Below are 22494 nucleotides of genomic sequence, written 5' to 3'. Positions count from 1 at the left end.
AACTATAAATTTACACTCTTGCTTTTAGCACCTCAGTTTGGAAGCCTTTTCCAAGGTCTCATATCAAATCCTGGGTTTAATTCTAAGCTTTGGCATCCAGGCCCAAAGGTCTGAGTTTTTTGTATTTCAAATTCCAACAAGTAACCATTCCCTGAACTGCTGGGATCTCCTGGTCTCTGACAGCCTCAAATATAAATATTATTGTTGGTTTTTATCAGGGCTGGGGGACGTGCTCTGGCAGGAAAACCTCAGTGCTGGAGGTGGATGAGCAGGAAGGAGAGCAGTGATAAAATTAAAATGGTTTTTACAATCTCCACCTGGTTAAATTAAAGATCCTGGGGGTCACTTGTGTGCAGGAATAAGTGAGATTACACCACAAATCAAGAAGTTCATTTCCAGAGCAGTGTGAAATCAGCTTTACACCACATGGGTGTAATGTTTTTTGAGACTCTTTTCTCCTGCAGGCGCTGTTGAGACACAAACACTCTTTTATTTCCACAAAGCTCAGTGGCATCACCCTCCAGGTAATCCAAGGTCTGGGAAAAGCAAGATGCAGATGTCCTTCAGAAATGTAAAATATTTTATTCCAGAGCTGTGATTTCATTTCTGTATCAGTGGTGCAACAGGGATTGACCTAAACCTAAGCATTTTAAACTATTCTAGAAGAATATTTTGATGTTTTCCAACAGAACTGGGGTCAGAGGAAGCAAAGGAGAGAAGGGAGGATTTTTAAAGTAGGGAAAATCCAACCAAGCCTGGATTCCATTGCTCTAAACCAAGTATATTTGAATTTTTAACCTGAATACTTTGCAAAACACAGGAAAATCAAGTTTGAACAGCTGATCTTTACAGATAAAAATATTTTTAAAAATGGTTTGTTGAAATAGAGGAAGATTATAATGCAGATTATAATTATAATTATATTTTGGCACAACACCTTGGACTTTAGCAGCAGGGATTGACCTAAACCTAAGCATATTTAAACTATTCTAGAATAATATTTGGATGTTTTCTAACAGAACTGAGGTCAGAGGTAGCAAAGGAGAGAAGGAAGGATCTCTTAAAATATCTCATCTCTTAAAAATGAGGTAAAAAAATGGAGCTTGGTGGAGAGAAACCATTCTGCTGCCTCTCTGTTGTTCCTTGATGATCTTAAATTTTTTTCCAACCTCCATGATTCTACTCAGGATAAACTGGAGCTTGTTTTTGAGTTTCTCTGTTGCTTCTACAGATCAAAATAATATTTTCTGGTGACTTGTAGAACCAGAGAAGCAACATCTGAATGCTCAGTTGGCAGATCTGCAGAGGTTTTATTTTGTATGTTTTATTTTGTATTATGTTTTATTTTGTATTATGTTTTATTTTGTATTATGTTTTATTTTGTATTATGTTTTATTTTGTATTATGTTTTATTTTGTATTATGTTTTATTTTGTATTATGTTTTATTTTGTATTATGTTTTATTTTGTATTATGTTTTATTTTGTATTTTATTTTATTTTTTATTTTATTTTATTTTTTAAGGGAGATGAGCTTTATGTGACTTGACATTTCATTACAGCCAACTTCACCTTGCATTGCTTTGAGGCAGGCAGAGGAATAAAGGGGTTTATTTTTTTGTTTTGTGACTCATCTCTTGCCTAAAGTAGGTCAGAGGAATGTTGTGCTAAGATTGTGTGTGTTCCTCGTGGGTGTTATGGGGAGCCTGAGCAGTTTCTGCAGTTTTACCCCTTTTCTGGGGCTGATTTTTGGGGTTCTGAGGTCAGGAGAGATGAATCTCCCATTCAGGGTTAAAAACCTGCAGGTACCAGGTGTGAGCAGGAGAGAGGTGGCAGAATTTGCTCTTTTATTTGACACCTCAGACTTAGAAGGGAAGGATCTTGGGGAGTTGTTTTGAATAACGTGGGTGTAATAGATCATGATGGGAAATGAGAACCAGGGGGAAATAATATTTCTAATGAGAATGTAAATGGGCAGATGGAAATACAGAAATATTATTTAAATATAAAGAAATATAATATTAGACTAGAAATATTATTTGTATACATATTATATAAATAAAAATAATTAATATAAATATTATTTTAGTTGTATCTAATGTTTACATAAATATTATATTTTACTGTTAGAATAGAAATATTATATTCTAAAAAGAATATACATGGGCAGATGCAAATATAAAATATTATATAAATAGAAATAATTAAAAGACTATAAAATAAATATTATATTTTAATATTTATATAATTAATATTTATGTCTAAAATTTATAGAAATGTTATATTCTACTATTAGAATATAGATACTTTAATAAGAATATAAATGGGCAGATGCAAATATAAAAATATTATATAAATTTAAATATTTAAATATTATAAATATATTATAATATTTATATTATTAATATTTATATCTAACAGTTATATAACTATTCTATTCTAGTATTAGAATATAAATGGTATATCCTAATAAGAATATAAATGGGCAGGTGAATGAAACAGGCAGTAAAAATGGCTGTCAGTGTTTTAAAGAGGTTTCAGCTTCGTTTTTCAGTGAGAAATCATTCCATACTTTGATAAAAAAGCTGCTGGGGAGGAGGGATGTTAAAACTTTAAAATTAGGTTTAAACTTTTAAACTTAGAAACAGCTGCTGGTTCAGTGTAGGTGGGTTTGTCAGTGCAACAGGTGCTTTGAGCATTATTTTTATATCCAAAATGCCTGGTACTGCATTCAGAGCATAAATAAATATAAATCTATTTAAAATGTTCATGGGTGGGGAATTTCAGGAATTAAGAGGGTAAAAATATGCTGAAGTCAGGGAAACCCAAATGCTCAGTTTGCAGGAGGGTTTTTAGCCAGATTCTGGGCATGTGTTTTCCATCAATAGCAGCTCTGGGTGTAGGCAGGAAGCTGGCAACATGAAGGACTGAAAAATTAGATATATTGGAATATATTAGATATATTGGATATATTAGATAGAATATTGGATGTATTAGATACATTGGATATAATATTAGATATATTTTATTTAATATTATATAATATATCATATATATTACATATTATATATGTAATATATTATGTATTATGTAATATAGATTATTAGATATATTGGAGTAGAAAATACTGGATTTTGGTTCTGTAAGGAAATAAAGAAAGGAGTGTTTTTTTAAAAAATCCCTGAAATTTGGGGTGGTGAGGATTCCCAGAGAATTCCCAGAGCAGCTGGGGCTGCCCCTGGGTCCCTGGCAGTGCCCTAGGCCAGCGTGGGGACAGTGCAAGGTGTCCCTGCCATGGGAAAGGCTAGTCTTCAATAAATAAATAAATAAATAGATAAAATACATTCTAAAATAATTTAAATGAATACAATTTTAAAATAAATTAAATGCATAAATTAAAAATAATTAAAATAAATAAAATAAAAATATTTTAAAATAAAATAATAATATAAATAAATAAAATTATCTTTAATGTCCCTTCCAAGCCAATCCATTCAGGAATTTCAGTATTATTTGCTCTAAAAGTGCACTTTCAAACTGCTTTTTATCCTTGCATGAAAATGTCTATATTTATTACATACATTTTTATATGTTATCAATAAATATATAGATATAAATTATTTAAATGTATATATTAAATAATTTAATATTAAATAATAACTTATTTTTATATATTTATTGTATAAATTTTAAACTTTCAAACAGCTTTTTATCCTTGGATAAAAAATTCTGCATTTAATATTTAATTTTTTACATATTATAAATAAATATATAAGGTATTTAAATTTGATATACAAATTATTTAATATTAAAATATGAATTATTTTAATAGATTTATTATATAAATTTCAAACTTTCAAAGTGCTTTTTATCCTTGGATAAAAATTTTTATATTTATTGCATATATTTTTATATATTAGAAATAAATTTTAATCCAGCTCCTACTTTCCTTACAAACAGCTTAAAAATTAATTCTCCTAATCTAAAATTAATTCTATTCACGGCATTTCTGTAGAAGCTGGAGTTATGTTTGGAATTTTTTTTTAACTTGGAAAATGAATCAGTGGAAAAAAGGATCACAGGTTCTTCTTCTCCTCCTCTCCTCACAACCACTGTTGTTTAAACAAGAGTTATGTATTCTATTATTCTATTATTCTATTATTCTATTATTCTATATTAGCAAGAATTATAAATTCTATTATTAGGTATTTCCTAATTGAAGATAATCTTAGGAATTGATGCTGCCTTTTTCTGGAATTCTAGTGATGGAAATAAAAACATCTCCTTGATTTGCATGGAATTTTTATCATGATTTTTAACAGATTTCTAGTGCAGAAGGAACTAAACCAGAAACTTGAGGAAATGCAAATATTCCTCTGTGCTTGTGGTTTAATTTTAAGGCATAGGTGCAACAAATAGCAAGTTTTCCTTTTGGAGATCATTCTGTATTTTTATAGCCCAAAATCAGAGAAATTCTGAGCATCCTTGGGTGTTAATGTTGGAAAAAAGGAGTGGGATGGGACCTGGAGTTTATTCACCTCTAGGAGCCAAAGTTATCATTCCACCATTCCTGGGTCCTGATTCTTTGTTCTTTTTTGTCTTTTGGAAGCTCAGGATATTTAAAAATCCAACTTCTCAACTTTGCCTGTCAGCTGGAGGAGATTAATGATCATTTACAGATCTGTCCAGTATCAACTCACTCTTATTTCAGTCAACACTTGGAGATCCCTCTGCCTTTCAAACCTTTTCAAATCCCTGGAGCTGCAATTCTGGGCAAGCTGGGAAGACCCTGAACCTTCCAGCAGAGCAGCAGGGAGGGCTCTTGGGACAACCACAGCCTTTAAAAATGTTGGAATGGGGTTTAAAATCCCTGACCCTGCTGGAGATCAGGTGTAGCAGCGTAGAGTTTGGATATAAAACCTTCTGTGATTTTCTAGGAATCTGCAAATGAGGTAAATTCCTTCAGCAGCCACATAAACTCAGGTGTTTTCATTTCTGTGTTCCATCAAGAGAACCTGAAAGGCCAGGAACTGGCAACAGGAGGAAAAACTTTCCTAAAACCAGGCACACTAAAGAAAAGCTGCTCTTTGGTTTGCTCTTCCCTTCCAGGCAGCAAATCCAGCATCCCATTCCTGCCCATCCCATGGCACACTCCAAATAAAAGGAACGTGTGGAAGCACAGAGTCCTCAGCCCGTGGTGTTTTCCTGCCCAGGCCCCAAAATCCTTGTGCTTTTCCATTCTCCCTTTCTTTTCACAACGTCCAAGGGATTGTTTTGGGAAGAGATGAGGCATGCTGCAAGAAAGATGGAGAGAGACAATTTCCAGGGATGGAGGGACACACTGTTGGGTTTTGGTTTAAAGTTTTGCTTCTGCTGTGGTTTTAGGTGTAGCAGCAACACACCACGCTCACCATGGCACAAGGGCCTTTTGTGTGATAAATTCCAGCCAAGGTTTATTCCAGCAATCCCAAGGGAAATCAGGGACAAAAGACAAACCATGGGGTGTGCACAAGGTTCAGCGTGGGGAGGCACAAAGGGCACTGCCCTGCAAGGAGGATGGGGTGGCCACCAGGGATACCACAACCAGTGAGGGAACAGGGAAGGGAGAAAGCAGGAGAATTTGGGACATATGGGGAAAGGAACTGGGAGGGATCATGGTGTTGTGAGGCTCCATGGGGGAGTCTTCTCTTTCAGCCTAGGTGGAGACTCTGTGGTTTATTCTTCCAGGGGGATTTCCCTGAAGGCTTCAAAGGATTCCACAACTCCCCTGTTTTTTCTTACTATGAAGACTTCCCCACTGGACCTCTGCAAACACTTAACTAAACAGGGAAACATGAATAAAACAATAAAAACAATGATTACAACCCAAAAAATTCCTTTAACAAAAGGTGAAACCCATCCTGTCAACACCCATTGTCCGAAAATTCATTGATCTGATTTGAATTCTCAACTTTTAATTTCTTTGCTTGCTCCCACAGCTTGTGGATGCTTGTGTAGATGGATTCTGAGTGTGAGGAAAGGTGGAGGCAGCACATCCCTTCAAAGTCTTGGCAGGCATGTGTGGGAAATGGATTTGTAGGGAATTCTCAGAGCCTGACAGAAGGCTCACACAGTGTGTGTCTGCGTGCAAACACAGGGACAAGAAATGCTGACTGAGAAATGCCCTGGAATAGGACAGACATTGTTGAGAAAGAAGTGGAGCTAGAAATAAGTTTCAAAGGATGGCCTTGCAAATAAGACTGGAAACTGAATGGAAATCGAACTCACCCTTCCTACTTAGTAAAAAATAAAAAAATAAACCACATCATCAAATCTATTCAAAAATCCCATCTCAAATTCCTTCCAAAATTCCCCACAAGTAAATGATCACAATTTACCACTGGCCTGCTTTTTTGTAATTATCTCCTTTTATATCTCTAAATATGCAGAGAGGGTGTGGGCAAATACAAGCCAAGCAATATAAATAGAAAGTTTCAAAGTCCAGCTTTCCAGAAATGTTCACAGTTCTTACAGCTCTTAAGGATTTTAATGTTGAAATCATATTCCTCATGTACCAAATGAGTAAAAGGCCCCAATATAAAAGGTATCTAAAAAGTAACTCCACAAATATGTGAAATAATGGTTTAATTTTGAATTCTGTTCATTATCATCCATTAAAAGCAGCTCTGCCTGCTGGGGAGAGGAGGAGGGAAATGAAGTGGCTCTGAGTGACATCTGTGTGTCTGCCAGGATGGGCTGACTTTTCTGTTTGCTGTTGTTGTAAACTCTCAACCTTTTTTTTCTTCTTGGGTAAATTTCCTGCCAGCTGCTCTCACTGAAAGGGTTTTATCTCCTCCCCTTCCTAAGGAGTGCTTAGGGTAAAGTCACCTGGTGTAGGTTTATTCCAGGAAAGGTTGCTCCACTTTCTGCTGCTTTTCCAAGCAAAACAGAAGAACCTCAAGTTGAAAAGAATTTCATAGGATAAAACCATGATTTCATTTTGGGAAGAGACAAGAATTTGCTTGATCCTGAAAATACCCCAAATGTCCACGGGCTCTGGAACATCTGTGCTGGTTTTCAGCTTCATTTTTCTGCCTCTGTCAAGGTCAGGGTTGAAGGCACTCAAGACCACAGTTCACATTCAGGCTCAGGTGTTTATATTTCTTGTCTATGCTACAGTCTCACAAACTGTGAGTACTGTAGCATTTCACTAACAAGGTATAAAATGGCTAACTATCTATCTCTACAAGGCCTTTGAAGGATAAACTGTCCAATTAAGAAATGACACCTCAATTATTTTCACTTTTAACCCAATAACCAACCACCCGTGCCCGCCATGGGGACTTTTTTATCCAATGACACAAAACCACCCAAACGTGTGGAGGAGAAGGAGAAGAAAGTGAAGGAGAAGAAGAAGGTGAAGAAGGAGCAGCCTCTGCCTAAAACCTCCATCTTGCTGTGTATCCATTACTGTATTCTAAACCCTTAAACTCTGAGTTTCCCAGCCTGTGATATCACACACTTCTATTCAAACTCCACACCCACAATCCCAGTTCTGTCATTCCATTTTGGAGGCTTCTCCAGGGCCTCAGGTCAATGCAGTGTTCTCTTGGGGGTCAGTGCCTGGCAGCACAGAAAGTCTCACATTCTCAGCATCCAGAACTCCAACACATCTCTTTGTGTTTGCCCATTGAGCAAAGCCTGAAGTACCCTTGACTTGCACATTTTCTTTTTGATTGTCTCTGACTTGAAGAGAAAACTGATTTATTTCCCTGCTGCAATGCTCTGGTGGCTCAAGGAAAGGAGTTCCCTTTCCCAAGAAGGGAGGCACAGTTTTTTCTAAAATTTTTCTAAATTTTTTCAAATCTTATTGAAGTATTTCCTGTCCTAAACACCTTTTACTTGTACACAAATGCAGTGACTTTCCCAACTCAGTGAATGCAGCCAGAGAGAATTCCAGATCAGGGGCTTTTGTTCCATTTCATCATCTCTGCTTTGGTTGGAGGGTTTGGTTTTTGTGTTTCAGATATTGGGAAAAATTTGTTCCCCGTGAGGGAGGGGAGGCCCTGGCACAGGTTTTCCAGGGAAGCTGTGGACTCCTCATCCCTGGAAGTGTCCAAGGCCAGGCTGGACAGGGCTTGGAGCAGCCTGGAACAGTGCAAGGTGCTGGAACAATGGAACAAGATGATCTTTAGGTCACTTCCAACCCATTCCATGATTCCATCCATGAAGGGAGAATTTATGAAGAAAGAGAAATCTTGAATTCTTTCTTTATTCCCTAAAAGCTGAGATGCTCTTCTTGTCACTTCCCTTTTCCCCTGGAGATGGGATTATCTGGGATAATGGGATACCCTGTCCCAATCCTGTTCCTTGACTTCGTTTTCCCTCCTCTGAGCAGACTGACACCAGGCTTTTCCAAATTTTCCATGGCTGATCCCAATTAAAAACTCAGCTCCAGAGTTCTGCTGTAACAAAATGCAATTAGGAGTTCAAACTCTTCCCAATATTCTCCTCAAGCTTTAATAAACAGCCATTAGATATTTTATATTTCACACTATAACCATTTCTTCTTCTCCCCTTTCTCCTCAAGCTTTAATAAACAGCCATTAGATATTTTATATTTCACATTATAACCATTTCTTCTTCTCTCCTTTCTTCTCAAGCTTTAATAAACAGCCATTAGGTATTTTATATTTCACGTTATAACCATTTCTTCTCCTCTCCTTTCTCCCCAGGCTCTGCAGAGTAACCTGAAATATTCTCTGCTGCCCAGAAGATTGATCATCAGTAAAAGATTATCCCAGTGCTTGCACCCAGCCCTGCCCAGTGGGGTGCACTTAAAGGCTTTAGAAACCTATGAAATAATCTTCAAAATCATTGGCACAAAATGGCTTGCCAAGGATTTATTCTTGTACAGGTAATTTGAATTTTTTTTCTAAGGCACAAAATGGCTCACTAAGAATTTCTTTTTGTTCATGTCATTTAAATTTTTTTTTCTAAGGCATAACCATCTCAATCTATTTAAATTAACTCTCATTTTGTCTTTTTATTTTATTCAAAGCTCTGGTTTGTTCCCTCTACTGGCAAATGCAGCAATGTCAGTGAGACCTGTTCTCCTTGGCTTGTATGAGAAATATTTTCTCCCTCTCCAAAAATCCCTCCTGCCTGGTCTCCAGGCCTTTGTAATTGGGCTGCTGCCTGGCTTGGAAGAAGGATCAGAAATTTATGACAGGTAATATTAATTATTCCATATTCATTGAAGCAATAGCCAGTATTTTGATTTTCTAAGGAATTCCCAAGAAATTTCTGTCAGATTTCTATAAATAAAAGAGCTTCTAGAGGGGAATGAATGGTGGGACCTGGTAAAATGCTGAAATAAAAAAACCCTTTGCTCTCTATTTTCATCTCAGGAGGAGAAAAAAAAGAGGAAAAGAAGGGTTAAAAAAAGTGAAGAGGAAAAGAAGGGTTAAAAATAGAAATGCTGAGAGAAAATAATAAAAAATTTCTTAAATCTCCTCTGACTCCTAAATAATTCACCTGACTCCCCAAACCACTGCTCTGGAGATAAATTCTATTTGAATTCTGTAACAGGAGAGAGCAGCTGAATTCTTTCCAAAATTTCCGTATAACCTGGCAAAAATATGGAGCAGGGAATTAATGGGAATTGCAAATGAAATTCTAGTATCTGACCTCTGGTTTTACACCTTTTTCCTCTATTTTTGATGGCATCATTTTCCTCTTTGAATGAATAGGATCTGACATTCATTTCATAAATCTGGGGAAATATTTATGTTAAAATTAATTTAATTGTTTGGTTTTTTTTTTGAAATACCGATTTACATGAGGGACTTCTTCTTTTGTTTACTCATTGCAATGATTCTGTGTTAAGAATATCTTGTCAGAAGATGTGTTAGATTAATTTTCAATTCTTTTTCACGAGAGGATCTCCACTGAGTGTTTTCAGAGCCTTCAATATCGAGGACTAAAATTAATCCATCTCCTGCTGTTCCTGAAAGTGAATAAGGTGCTGAGGTTGTGCTTCAGCCAAGACACCATTTCCAGCTCCAAATTTCCCTGAGTTTGTGCACTCACACAGAAAATGGAAGAGGAAAACAGCTTTGAGGGATTTTTTTATAAATAAATGGAAAAAAAACATCACACTGGGAGGTGTTTCCTCTTCTGAGTTGGGCTTTTCCTCTTTTCTCAATCTTTTATTCCTCACATGGGGTTTTAATTCCTCCTTCATGGTAAAATACCAAAGTGTTCCAGAGCAGTGACTGTGCTGCAGCCACAGGATTTTCAGTGGGATGGTCTGGAATTCATTTCAGGGTGCCCCATGTGCCATTTGTTATTTTATCTCATGGGGTCCTGGAATGGTTTGGGTTGAAGGGACCTTAAATCTCATCCAGTGCCACCCCTGCCATGGCAGGGACACCTTCCACTGTCCCAGGCTGCTCCAAGTCCTGTCCAACCTGGCCTTGGGCACTGCCAGGGATCCAGGGGGCTTCACATCTCTTGTTTTTCTTCATCCAGTGCCTTAAAAATTGACCCTGTAGGTTTGAAAGTGGGAATTTTTAGGATAACCTCCAGCTCCCAGACTGATAAAATTGCCTTTCAGACTTTAGCATCTGCTTAAATGACTTCCAGTTTAGCTTTTCACATCTCTGACAATAAGCATTCTGCAATCACAGGTGCTGCAGTTGTTTGGTCAAAGCTGAATATTTGCAGATATTTCCTGGAGAATTTTCCAGTGTGTGAACAGAGACTTTGTTTTACTGATAAAGAATTGAGTGGGTTTGATTTTTTTTGTACAGTGACATTCATCCATCACCACCTGGGATAGGGGAAGGTTCCCTGCCCATGGCAGGGGGTAGAATGAGATGATTTTAGGGTCCCTTCCAACCCAAACCATCCCAAGATTTAGTGATAAAGGGAAATATTGACAGCACAAGGCTGCAAAACATGAAATTATTTATATCAACTCTATAAAATTCCATTTCTGTGTATAAAATCAGCTAACAAAGGGTTTTTTTCTCTGGCTGTGTACAGAACAGATGCTCTGCTGGTGAAGCTGTCCCTGCTGATGGGCCAGGAGGTGTTTTATGGAGCTCTCTGGGGCAGTGTCCTGGGCAGCCCTTCCATCAGGCTCCCTGCTTCCCTCTTCGTTGTCAGCCACATCAACAGGGAACTCTCTGGCAAACAGCAGAAATTCATGCTTGGCACTGATTATAAACTCACTGTAAGTTCATTTTACACCCCTGCCTTGGTTTGGAAAGCCAGGAGTCTGCTAAGGAAGGCAGGAGTCTCCTTTGAAATGGAAAATGTAAACCCCCTCCCTCTGAATTAATTTAAATTTGAAATTAAGGTACTCTCAGGCAAAGATATGGGAGTAGGAATAACAGACCTTTATTGGGGAAAAAAATGAAAATAAAAATGTAGTAATACGAAACAACACTGCCAGGGTCAGAACAGGCCCTGACCCCCTGTGGGTCAGGGTGGTGGCAGCAGTGCCATTCCATGGTGGCTCAGCCCTCCTGCAGTGCCAGCTGTGCTTCTGCTGGAGCAGGGATCCTGCACAAGGCTGGAGTTTTCCTCTGCAGCTCCAGGGCTGCTGGAGATGGGCCTGCTCTCCCTCTGGGAATGCAGGGCAGGAGAAAGCTGCTCCTCTGGGAATGCAGGGGGCAAAGGCTGCTGTGCTGTTCCAGGCTCAGGTTGGATCCAGGTGGGAATGCTTGGCTCCTGCCCTGGGCAGAGCATCTCCCCATGGGATGATGGAATTTTCTCAGCCCTGCAGGGACACTCAGTGGCCATGGACAGCAGAGATCTCCTGGAGGGAGGATTGGCTGTGGGAGAGATAAAGGAAAAACTGCCCAAAGAACAGCAGAGAACTGCCCCAGCTCTGACAGATGGAGATAGAGCACACACCCCCAGCCACAGCTTGCAATCTAAAATAACCCCATAATCCCAGCCTTCTCTGGATTAAATTAGGATGCCATGCAATTAAAAATATCTTGAGACTGAAAGGTCCATGCTCTGAAATTGCTCCATCCATTTAATTTGAAGAGCAGCTTTTCTGTTTTCAATGTTTAATGTGCAGTTCCCAAAGCGTTTGCTGTTTTGAGATTTTGTGTCTTTTTATTTTTCCAGTGGAATGGAAATCTTCTGTAGGGAGTAATTTGTGTTGAGTGATGGAATAAGTGTAAGGCTAATTAGAGTAATATCTGCATTTTGGAAGGTTTTACATCTTGTAACTCTGGGACATTCTGTACTCTTACAAACTTAATATTAACAATTCTTTTAATAGACACAAAGATTTGTTTTAACTCACTTCGGGTACAGGAGTTCAATTGTAATTATCCTCTTATTTAAACAAAATATTGTTCATAGGTAGCCAAATTTTCTTCCTTTCCTTCCAGTGATTATTTCATAGTAAAATCAAATAAAATGTTGTGTTTTCCTTTTCCAGATAAAGTCTTTGTGTGTGTCAGTGCTGGATTCCAATGTCCTTGTGCAGAGGAACACTCTGGAAGCAATCCTCTTCTTTTTCCCATTTTATACAGCTTTGGTAAGGGGATTCTTTTGGGATTTTCTCATGGAAGGTGTGTTCTGTGCAAGCAGCCCAGCTCCCACCTCTGTTATTGCCAAATGGCTGAATTTGCAACCTTCAAAATCCATGAATTTTGGGATTTCTTGTGTCCCATCAATTTGAGGGGTGGAGGAGAATCTGCTGCTTCTCAGTCTTTACAGCTTCCAAGGCTGAAGAAATTATTTCACAGGAGCTTTTGGGGAATATTTGGGGTGTGCTTGAACTATTCAGGCCTGAGCAACTCATGTGGAAAACATATGGAGTTTATTCAAGTAGCATTTTAGAATTTAGAATTGTCCACGTGAAATTATTTCTGGTAAAGACCAGGGGGCAAAATCTTACTTAAAACAAAATTTGTTCCCATTGTTTCCTCATCTCCTTGTAGGACAGGCAGTGTTTAGGATGGAGAAAGAGTTTTTAAGTCTTAAAGAGAGGAGAAGCTTTAGGGTGACCTCAGTGTGGCCTTGCAGGGCCTGAAGGAGCCCCAGGAAACCTGGAGAGAGACAATTTCCAGGGGATGGAGGGAGGACACAGGGAATGGTTTCAAACTGAAAGATTGTAGGGTTAGGTGGGATATTGGGGAAAAAATTCAGCCCTGGGAAGGTGGGCAGGAGCTGGGATGGAATTGCCAGAGCAGCTGTGGCTGCCCCTGGATCCCTGGCAGTGCCCAAGGCCAGGTTGGACACTGGGGCTTGGAGCAGCCTGGGACAGGGGAAGGTGTCCCTGCCATGGCAGGGGTAGGAATGGATGGGCTGTGAGGTCACTCCCATCCTGTGACTCCATGATCCCACTTTTCTCAGATCCCTTGAGGTTGTGTCACATTTCTTTTATTGATGACAAGGATGAGAGTGTTGAGCCTTTCATTAGTAAACCTGCAGACCACACTAAGCTGGGAGCTGTGTCCATCTGTTGGAAGGTAGAATGGCTCTGCAGAGAGAGTGGAACAGTTGGATGGATGGACAGAGTCAAATAGGATGAATTTTAATAAGTCCAAGTGTTGAGTCCTGCATTTTGGCCACAATAACCCCCTGCAATGCCAGAGGCTGGGGATGGTGTGGCTGGACAGTGCCCAGGCAGAAAGGGACTGGGAGTACTGACTGAACATGAGCCAGCAGTGTGCCCTGGTGGCCAAGAAGGCCAATGGCTCCTGGCCTGGATCAGGGATGGAGTGGCAGCAGGAGCAGGGAGGTCACTCTGCCCCTGCACTGGGCACTGGTGAGGGCACACCTCGAGTGCTGTGCCCAGCTCTGGGCCCTCAGGCTGGGAAGGACCTTGGGACACTGAGCACATCCAGAGGGGACAAGGAGGCTGGAGAGGGGCTGGGAACACAAACCCTGTGAGGAAGCACTGAGGGAGCTGGGGGTGCTCAGCCTGGAGAAAAGGAGACTCAGGGCTGCCCTCATCACTCTCACAGCTCCTGAAAGGTGCCTGTGCTCAGCTGGGGCTGGGCTCTTTCTCCAGGCAGCACTGACACAACCACAGGGCACAGCCTCGAGCTGCACCAAGGGGAATACAGGTTGGATATCAGGGAAAAGTTTTTTCCAGAAAGGTGATAAAGTTGTGGAATGGCTGCCTGGGGAGGTGGTGGAGTCCCCATCCCTGGGTGTGTTTAACAAAGCCTGGATGTGGCACTGGGTGCCAGGGTGCAGTTGAGGTGCTGGGGCTGGGTTGGACTCAATGGTCTTGGAGGTCTCTTCCAACCCAGTGATTCTGAGAATTCTTGATAATTTTAGCTCACAAACCATTTTCTTGTTGATGCTTTGTTACCTTTTTCCCAAAACATTATTATTCCTAGTTCAAAAACCCAGCCCATCAGCAGTTTGACTCCTTTCCGTGCTCACCTACAGCTGAAAAATCTTTCTTTTCCACCCTAGGACTGCAAGGAAAGCACCATCCTGCTCAGAAGGGCTGATCTGGTTTATATCCTGTCAGCAGCCACTCAGACACTGCTGAGGAGAGACATGTCCCTCAACAGGAGATTGTATGCATGGCTGCTAGGTACTGTGCAAAATCCAGGGATTTTCAATGTTCTGTATACTTGAGAGAAAAAAAAAAATCAGTGTTTAAAATTGAAATACACTTCTTTAGCTGCTAATGAATGATGATAAAGTAAAGTGGTGTTTATCTGCCATTTATTAGGGGCCTTAATACAATTAAAAATTTGGTAAACAGGGCTTCTCCTCAGAGGTGAATTTATTTCTCTCTGAATCCCAGGGTATATGATAAATTCTGGTTCCAACCACAGCTTGTTGTGAAGTGGTTCCGTGGACTAAAAGAACTAAAAGTTGCTATTTTAACCTTATTTTTCTGGAAGAAATAGTGATTCTCCCTGTGTTGATTTATGTGTTGTGCTGAACATCTGGATGCCCTCAAACTGGGACCAGTGGGCTGTTGAAATGCCAAAGATTAAAACTGCAGTGTAAATTCAATATAAACCCCTCAGTGCTCTGTGCTACTCTCTGAGCTCCTCCTGCCTCTGTTTTCTTGTAGGTTCTGATATAAAAGGTGGCACTTTTGCTCCAGACTCCACCACTTCTGAAGACCATGCTGTTTATTTCTTTGGAAAATACTCTAAAGATCTTTTGGTTGAGGTTGGTGTTCATTTTATACAGATATATTCCAGATAAATTCATTCCTTGCAATTTTAGCTCAAACTGTGTCCAGAATTATTCCCCATTATTGGTTTGTCCTTCCCTCTCTGTCCCTGTGGTTACATTTCCATCTGTCTCAAAGCCTCTGTGCTGTATTTATCCCAGTAGTGGATTGCTTATGGAATCTAAGGAAACCAAAGGGAAGCATCTTGGCTGAACTACCTGAATTATTTAAAAATGTTTCTCTGGAGAAGATCAGCCCTTGAGTAGAGATGATGGGAAGATGGAATTGATTTGTTTACCCAGGATGGAAAATTTGACTTCATTTGTAGTCAGTCCTAAACAAAATCAAATTTAGCAGCACTTCAGCACTTATTAAGATGAGAATCTGTCTCTGATGGATAACATTGTGGTGTTTTCCTTTTCCTAGAGTTTGATTGTGATTCTGCATCAGAAATTCCCAGAGGCTGAGCCAGAGGAGCAGCACCAGGCTTATCTCAAACCCTTCAGGATCCTCATCAGCCTCCTGGACAAACCTGAGATAGGTGAAGTGTTCATCCCAAATCTGAGTAGGACTTAACAAAACACTGCTGCCCAGTCCTAATCCTGCATTGTATGGGAGTGTGCAGAAGGCTGTTCCTTGCCTTGGCCCTGCTCTGGAACAAATTCCCTCTCCAGGTTCTCTCTGCCTGCCCCACAGAGCCCTGCAGAGCACAGATGGGCCCAGGGAGGGAAATGCAAATCTGTGCTCTCCTGTAGGGTCAGCACAACCCAGGCTGGGGGTTGTGCCAACCCCACAGGCTGGGACAGAGTGCCCTGAGAGCTGCTCAAGCAGGAAAGCCCTGGGGGTGCTGGTGGCAGGGCTGGACACGAGCCCAGGGGTGCCCAGGGGGGCAAGAGGCCCCTGGCAGCTGGGCTGGATGAGGAATTGTGTGTCCAGCAGGAGCAGGGCAGGGATTGTCCCTCTGGGCTGGCTCTGAGAGGCCCCTCGAGGGCTGGGGCCAGTTCTGCTCCTGCAGGAGAGACCTGGAGGGGCTGGAGCGTGTCCAGGGCAGGGAAGGGAGCTGGGAAGGGGCTGGAGCCCCAGGAGGGGCTGAGGGAGCTGGGAAGGGGCTGAACCTGGAGCAAAGGAGGCTCAGGGGGGACCTTGTGGCTCTGCACAAGTCCCTGCCAGGAGGGGCAGTGAGGGGGGGTCAGGCTCTGCTGCCGTGTTCCAAGGGAAAGGAGGAGAGGAAATGGCCTCAAATGGCACCAGGGGAGGCTCAGGTTGGAGACTGGGAAAGAAAATTTCCCTGGCAGAGTGGTCAGGCCTTGGGCTGAGCTGCCCAGGGAGGTTTGGAGTCCCTGTCTGTGGGAGTGTTCAGGAGGAGTCTGGATGTGGCCCTTGGGGACAGGGTTTGGGGTGATGCTGCTGGGGCTGGGGTGGCACTGGGTGATCCTGAAGGGCTCTTCCAGCCTTGATAATTCTGGGGTTCTGAGCCTTGAGCTGGCATCTGAGGAGCAGTTTTAAAAAGCACTCCCACCCTTGTGTCAATATTCAGCTCCGTTTGTTCCCTGGGTGGATGTGCTGTTCCCTCTGTGTGTCTGTCCATGCAGCCCCAGCAGGATGAGGCTCTGCCCATCCTTATTTCAAGGGCAAATTCACTTCTCTGCAGCAAAGAATTAAACCAAAGTGACTTAACAAATTTTTAAAAACATTTTGGGTGGGGAGTGATGTTGCCAAAGAGATTGTTTCTGTTAGAAATGGATTGATTAATCTAATTTAGAAAGTAAGTGAGAGACATTGCCCTACTGGATGTGTTGCTTGGCTGCCTGACAATCTGCATTAATCCAAAGTACAAATAGAGGGATAATAAATCCCTTTTAAACCAGGGATATTTAGCTAAACTGCATTATCCAGTTTAATCTTCCCAGTCAGAACATAAAGTTTGATTCCTTGAGCCTTATGCCATTAAGACTTTCACTCCCTTTAGAAATGGATTTAACAATGCAACAATTATTTAAAGGTATCAAATCAAACATAACAAGCTTTGACCTTTTCTGCTATTCTTAGTCACTTAAACCTTTATATTTTCATTTTTAAAAGCACTCATTGCAATGCTTTATACACTACTTTTTCTTTTTTTTTAAATTATTCCAAGTTTAGGGCATTAAATTATTATTTCTTCCCCTCCTCTGTAGACAGCTCCTGGATTCTTTTTTCCCTTTCCTTGCAGGGCCGCAGGTTGTTGGGGATCTGTTCCTGGAAGTTCTTAGAGCTTTTTATTCCTATTGCAAAGACACCCTGGGTTCTGATCTCCAACTCAGCTACAATCAAAGTGGCAACACCCTGGCAAGGTATGACAAATTTCCAGCTCTGAGCTGAAACTGGATCATTTTTTAAGTTAAATGGTTAAAATGAAGGAGTTTAATGAAGTTTTGGGTTGTAACAAAGTGACTTTCTGGCCAAAGGATGAAATTTTTCTCTGGCTTCCCCTTTTCTCTACACACAATGAATTTCTCTTGGATCAATAGAGAAAAAAATGAATTTTGCTGCATGTGATGGGTGTTGAGTAACCACAGTGACATCAGGCTGCTGGCAGAACTCAGCCTTGTGATTCCCATCATCTGAGAGATGCTCCAGCTCCAGAATGAGTTAGCCTTTGATTAAAAAAAAAATCAATGTTTTTTAGCTTGTAGAGAAAGGGGAAAAGAGATTTTCGAGTCCATCAGTTCATGTGATGTGAATCCTCACTGACATCTGCTTTTCTTTTCCTTTTCTCTCCCAGTGCAATCAAAGAGAACAAAAATGCTTCAGAAATTGTCAAAACAGTGAATTTGTTGATCACATCCTTAAGCACTGATTTCCTCTGGGATTACCTGACCAAATGCTTTGAAGATTGTTTCAGGTGTTTATGTTGTGCTCTCAAAAATGCCACTTCAGAGCTGTCTGTTCAGGATAATAATATTTACTGAAGCTTTTAAGGGACATCACACATGGTGGGACCAGCCAGGTCTGTAAGTTGTGCCCACAAATAATTCAGGAGTGCAACCAGGTAAACAATTAGATGGAAATTTCAACCTAGGAACAAAAGAAATTCCTTTCAAATCAACAAAAGAAGGAAAAAGGGTTGGGAGGGGAGGTGGAGAGGTTGTTGTAGAAGAAAAATAAGGATACTAAATGGGCTTTAGGGTCTCTTCCAACGCTCTGATTAGATGATATCTCTTGCTTTATCATTTTCTGACTCTAAGAAAGAAGATTCTGCAATCTGAAAATTAGCAGCTCTTCATCATACCACACAGAGTTGAGGTTGTTTTGACAGAATATTTTATCCTGCTCTGTTAGAAGCCCTTTGCCTCAGAGTTGTTCAGTATTTTGTGCTGATTTTAACCAAGCTTTTTGCTTGTAACCAGAATTTTGCCATGGAAGAAAAAACCCCTTCCATAAGAATGTTTCTTTCCCTCCAGAAATAAATCCACGGGGATGAGGTATCCTCTGGAAAATGTGAGCACTCCTCCTACCATTTCAGAGCTCTGCACTCTGCTGGTGTTCCTGCTGGATGTGATTCCTCTGGTAAGGCTGGGTTGAACAATCCCTTCTCAGGGATGGATGAGATGGGATAACCCCTTTAGACATTCATTTTTTTCTTTCAGGAGCTCTACTCAGAAGTGCAGACTCAGTACCTGCCCCAGATGCTCAGTTACATGGTGCAGTCTCTCCTGGAAAATATGGAAGTCTTGGGACTGCCAGAACTCACTCATGCCTTAAAAACCTGCTTTAAGGTGCTCAGCAAGGTGCAAATGCCCCCTTCCTACCTGGACATCGAGACAGGCAGTGGCAATGGGGTAGGTGATCTTCAACCCCTCAGAGATGGGTGAAACCCTTTAAAACTCTTGGTTTAAATGATTTTGGGACAGAATTTAAAATGCTAATTCTCCTTCAGCCTCAGTGACAATTGCACATGAAGGGAGTCACAGGAAAGATGGAGAGAGACAATTTCAAAAAAATTCAATTTCAGAATTGGATGGAGAGAGACAATTTCCAAGGGATGGAGGGACAGGACACAGGGAATGGCTTTAAACTAAAAAAGAGTAGGGTTAGATGGGATGTTGGGAATTAGGAAATGCTCCCTGTGAGGGTGGGAAGGGGCTGGAATGGAATTCTGGGATGGAATTCCCAGAGAAGCTGTGGCTGCCTCATCCCTGGAAGTGTCCAAAGCCAGCTTGGACAGGGTTTGGAGCAGCTTTGGAGCACCCTGGGACAGTGGGAGGCGTCCCTGCCATGGCAGGGGTGGCACTGGATCATTTCTAAGATCCCTTCCAACCCAAACCTATAATTCTATTAAATTTTAAAGTACAACAGTAAAGATTTTTTGAAACTTCCCTTCTTTGGCTCCTTCCAGAGCACTCTGCTGCCTTGTTACTCTCACTGGGTGTTCAGTTCTGGCCTGTCTGAATTATTTGTGGCACTCAAGGGGTTTAGTGTTGTCTGCCCCTGAGAAGGATGTGATCTAAATGGTTTTGGAAACTGAATGCAGTAGCTAAAAACTGGAGTGACCAAACGCAGCCCAGCTTCACAGCTGGTTAGCTCTGCAGGGCTTTCAATGAATATTTCAGTGGAACACAATGGGGCATTGTTGGTGTGCAAAGGACCATGCTGAGGAATGAGGAATAAATGGGATAAAGCAACCCCAGGAACACAGCCTGCCAAAATCTGCCAGCAGAACAAATACCTGCATTTGAGCAGAAATAATGCAGCAGATGGAACACTGCTCTGGGGGGAAATGGGTTTTAAGGGAGCACATCCCTCTGTTTGATGAGTCAGTTGTGTGAGGTTTATATAGATATTTATGTAGAATAAATATATATATATATATAATGTATTTTATATTATATATTTATACAGATATTGGGTTTTAAAGGGAAATGAATGGAGCTGTTTATAAACAGCTGTGATCCTGAAACTGGGAATCACAAACAGCAATTTTTCCTTTCTCTGTCACTGCTGTTCTCCAAGTGAAGGCTCTGTTGGCAGTGCTACATTAACCACATCCCTACTGCTGTTGCAGAGCCCAGTGCCAAAGGAAGATGTGGACATAACCCTGGAGACCAAATCTGGGCTGCAGGATGAGGAGGAGGCTCCATTCCCCACCCTCAAGTCCGAGGACAGTGGCATTGGCCTGAGTGCCTCCTCCCCAGAGCTGTGCCAGCACCTGGGGGTGCCCACGGTGACCCTGGAGAGAGATGATGTCTGGAAAAAAGGAGGGAGCATCCAGAAAACTCTGCACTGCATCCAGGAGCTGGTGGCCAAATTTGCCAGCAAATACATTTTTGGGATGCAGCTCCAAGAAATGAGTCCTGAAGGGATTGCAGCTATAAATCTGAGTGGGAAGGAGAAAAAGGAGAATGGCTACAGGTTACCTGAGAGTGGCAACAAGAAGAAGAATCCCTGGGATGGCAAGCAAATCACTGTGCCTCAGGTGAAACAAATGCTCTCAGAGCTGTTCTCAGCCCGAGGCTCACCCTTCAGGAGCAAGAATTCCGCTGCTCTCCTCTCTGAACACAAAAAGGAGAAGGAGGAGGAGGAGGAGTGGGACTTGGAGCTGGTGCTGGGACCCCTCAGAGGGGACTGCAAGGAAGCTTTCTCTGCAGCTTGTCACCTGCTGCTGGATTGTACCACATTCCCAGTCTACCTGTCTGAGGAGGAGATGGAACAGTTGTACCTCTCTCTGTTTCAGGGGCCTGGTAAGAATTTTCCTTTCCTGAGCATTTTTAGGATGCAAACAGTGAGAGCTTGGCTATTTTCAGACCAGAGGCAGTAAAAACCTTTGCACAGGGCTGAAGGCAAACTGGGAATTAAAGCCTCACCCACCTCAGCATCTGGGGTGTGTCTGGCAGCTGAGTTTTACCAAGCTTCTTCAATTCAATATTTTTTGGAAAAACTCCACTAGAAAATTTGGAGCTGAAGGGAGACTGTTGTATTTGCAGGGTGCCCCGTGGAAGGAAGGAAGGAATGATGAACCCACCTAACTCCATGTTCTCAGAAGGCTAATTTATTATTTTATGATATTATATTATATTAGAGAAAGCTGAATGCTATACTAAATTATACTAAAGAATACAGAAAGGATACAGACAGAAGGCTAAAAGGATAATAATGAAAACTCGTGACTCTCTCCAGAGTCCTGACACAGCTTGGCCCTGATTGGCCAAAGAGTGAAAACAACTCACAGCAGAATCCAATGGAACCTGTTTACCTGTGGGTAAACAATCCCCAAACACATTCCACACATGAGCACAACACAGGAGAAGAAAATCAGATAATTATTGTTTTCCTTTTTCTCTGAGGCTTCTCAACTTCCCAGGAGAAAAATCCCGGGTAAAGGGATTTTTCAGAAAATGTGAATGTGACAGGAGACAAAGACCTCCTGGCCTGTACAGCCTTGCATGGTTCAGGATATCCATCCCTGTTGTCCATGGGTTGTGTCCCCGAAAAAAGATCTTGTAGAGGAAGATGGGTGTGGGTGGAAAATTTGAGCTCTAAACCATAACAGGCAAAATCATCTCTTATCCCAAACCCTCAGGATTCAAAGGAGTTCAATGTAACAAATAAGAATAATTTTGTACAGCTGGAGGGCCTGTTTGTTCTTGGATTTCCAGTTCATTCCTTGGCTTTAGCAGGAGCTGGTATTGACCTGAAGGTTAACTCACAAGCAGGTTTGTGGAGAGGTGGGAAACTGGAAAATTGGGTTCTGTTCCTCACCTTACTCCACATTCCTGCTGTCTGATGACATTCCCATCATCTCCATGGCTGAGCATGGCATGGACATGGAAAACTTCCATTGTTCTCTGAGGAAAAGATGGCTTGGATTGATGTCAGCCACTTCAGTTATAAATTTATAAATCCTGAAAGGTTGGGGCCTCAGTGCTACTGGAAGAGCATCCATGGATCCTGAGCCCTCTGGAGCTGGTTGTGACAATGGCAGCTGGAAAACAAACCAGCAGCTCTAAATAATAAACATAATAATTTGGAATATTTATTGGGAATATTATATATTATTGGGTTGGGAATAGACATAAAGGGCAAAGCAGAAATCTTGGAGGTTTTGGGGTCCTGCAAGAGCTTTCTGCTGGGAGAAGTAGGCAAAACATGGAGAGGTTGTGGCTGTGTCATCCCTGGAAATGTTCCTGGCCAGACTTGGAGCACTCTGGGATAGTGGAAGGTGTCCCTGCCATCTCCAAGGTCCCTTCCAACCCAAACCTTCTGTGATTCCATGAGCTCTTGATGACAGGATCTTGGCAGTCATTTTGGTCCTGTGACCTTTCTTAAAGGATTTTTGGGAGTATGAGCCCAACCCTGA

At 41.4% G+C, this 22494-nt stretch overlaps 1 protein-coding gene across 1 annotated transcript in view; it reads left to right on the top strand.

Moving 5' to 3' along the window:
- The window catches only part of DOP1B (DOP1 leucine zipper like protein B), a 50110-nt gene that overhangs the window by 5023 nt on the left and 22593 nt on the right, over positions 1-22494 (top strand). The window contains exons 3-14 of the mRNA XM_038139507.1: positions 8713-8894; positions 9039-9209; positions 11027-11216; positions 12444-12542; positions 14438-14561; positions 15054-15154; positions 15585-15699; positions 17371-17491; positions 17923-18042; positions 18602-18707; positions 18788-18979; positions 20203-20878. Coding sequence (XP_037995435.1) covers positions 8713-8894; positions 9039-9209; positions 11027-11216; positions 12444-12542; positions 14438-14561; positions 15054-15154; positions 15585-15699; positions 17371-17491; positions 17923-18042; positions 18602-18707; positions 18788-18979; positions 20203-20878 — 2197 coding nt within the window. The remainder of the gene's footprint in view (positions 1-8712; positions 8895-9038; positions 9210-11026; positions 11217-12443; positions 12543-14437; positions 14562-15053; positions 15155-15584; positions 15700-17370; positions 17492-17922; positions 18043-18601; positions 18708-18787; positions 18980-20202; positions 20879-22494) is intronic.

The sequence above is a fragment of the Motacilla alba genome, chromosome 1 (genome assembly GCF_015832195.1).
Source record: "Motacilla alba alba isolate MOTALB_02 chromosome 1, Motacilla_alba_V1.0_pri, whole genome shotgun sequence".
In the NCBI taxonomy this organism is placed as follows: Eukaryota; Metazoa; Chordata; class Aves; order Passeriformes; family Motacillidae; genus Motacilla; species Motacilla alba.
This window is presented reverse-complemented; position numbering and strand designations above follow the sequence as displayed.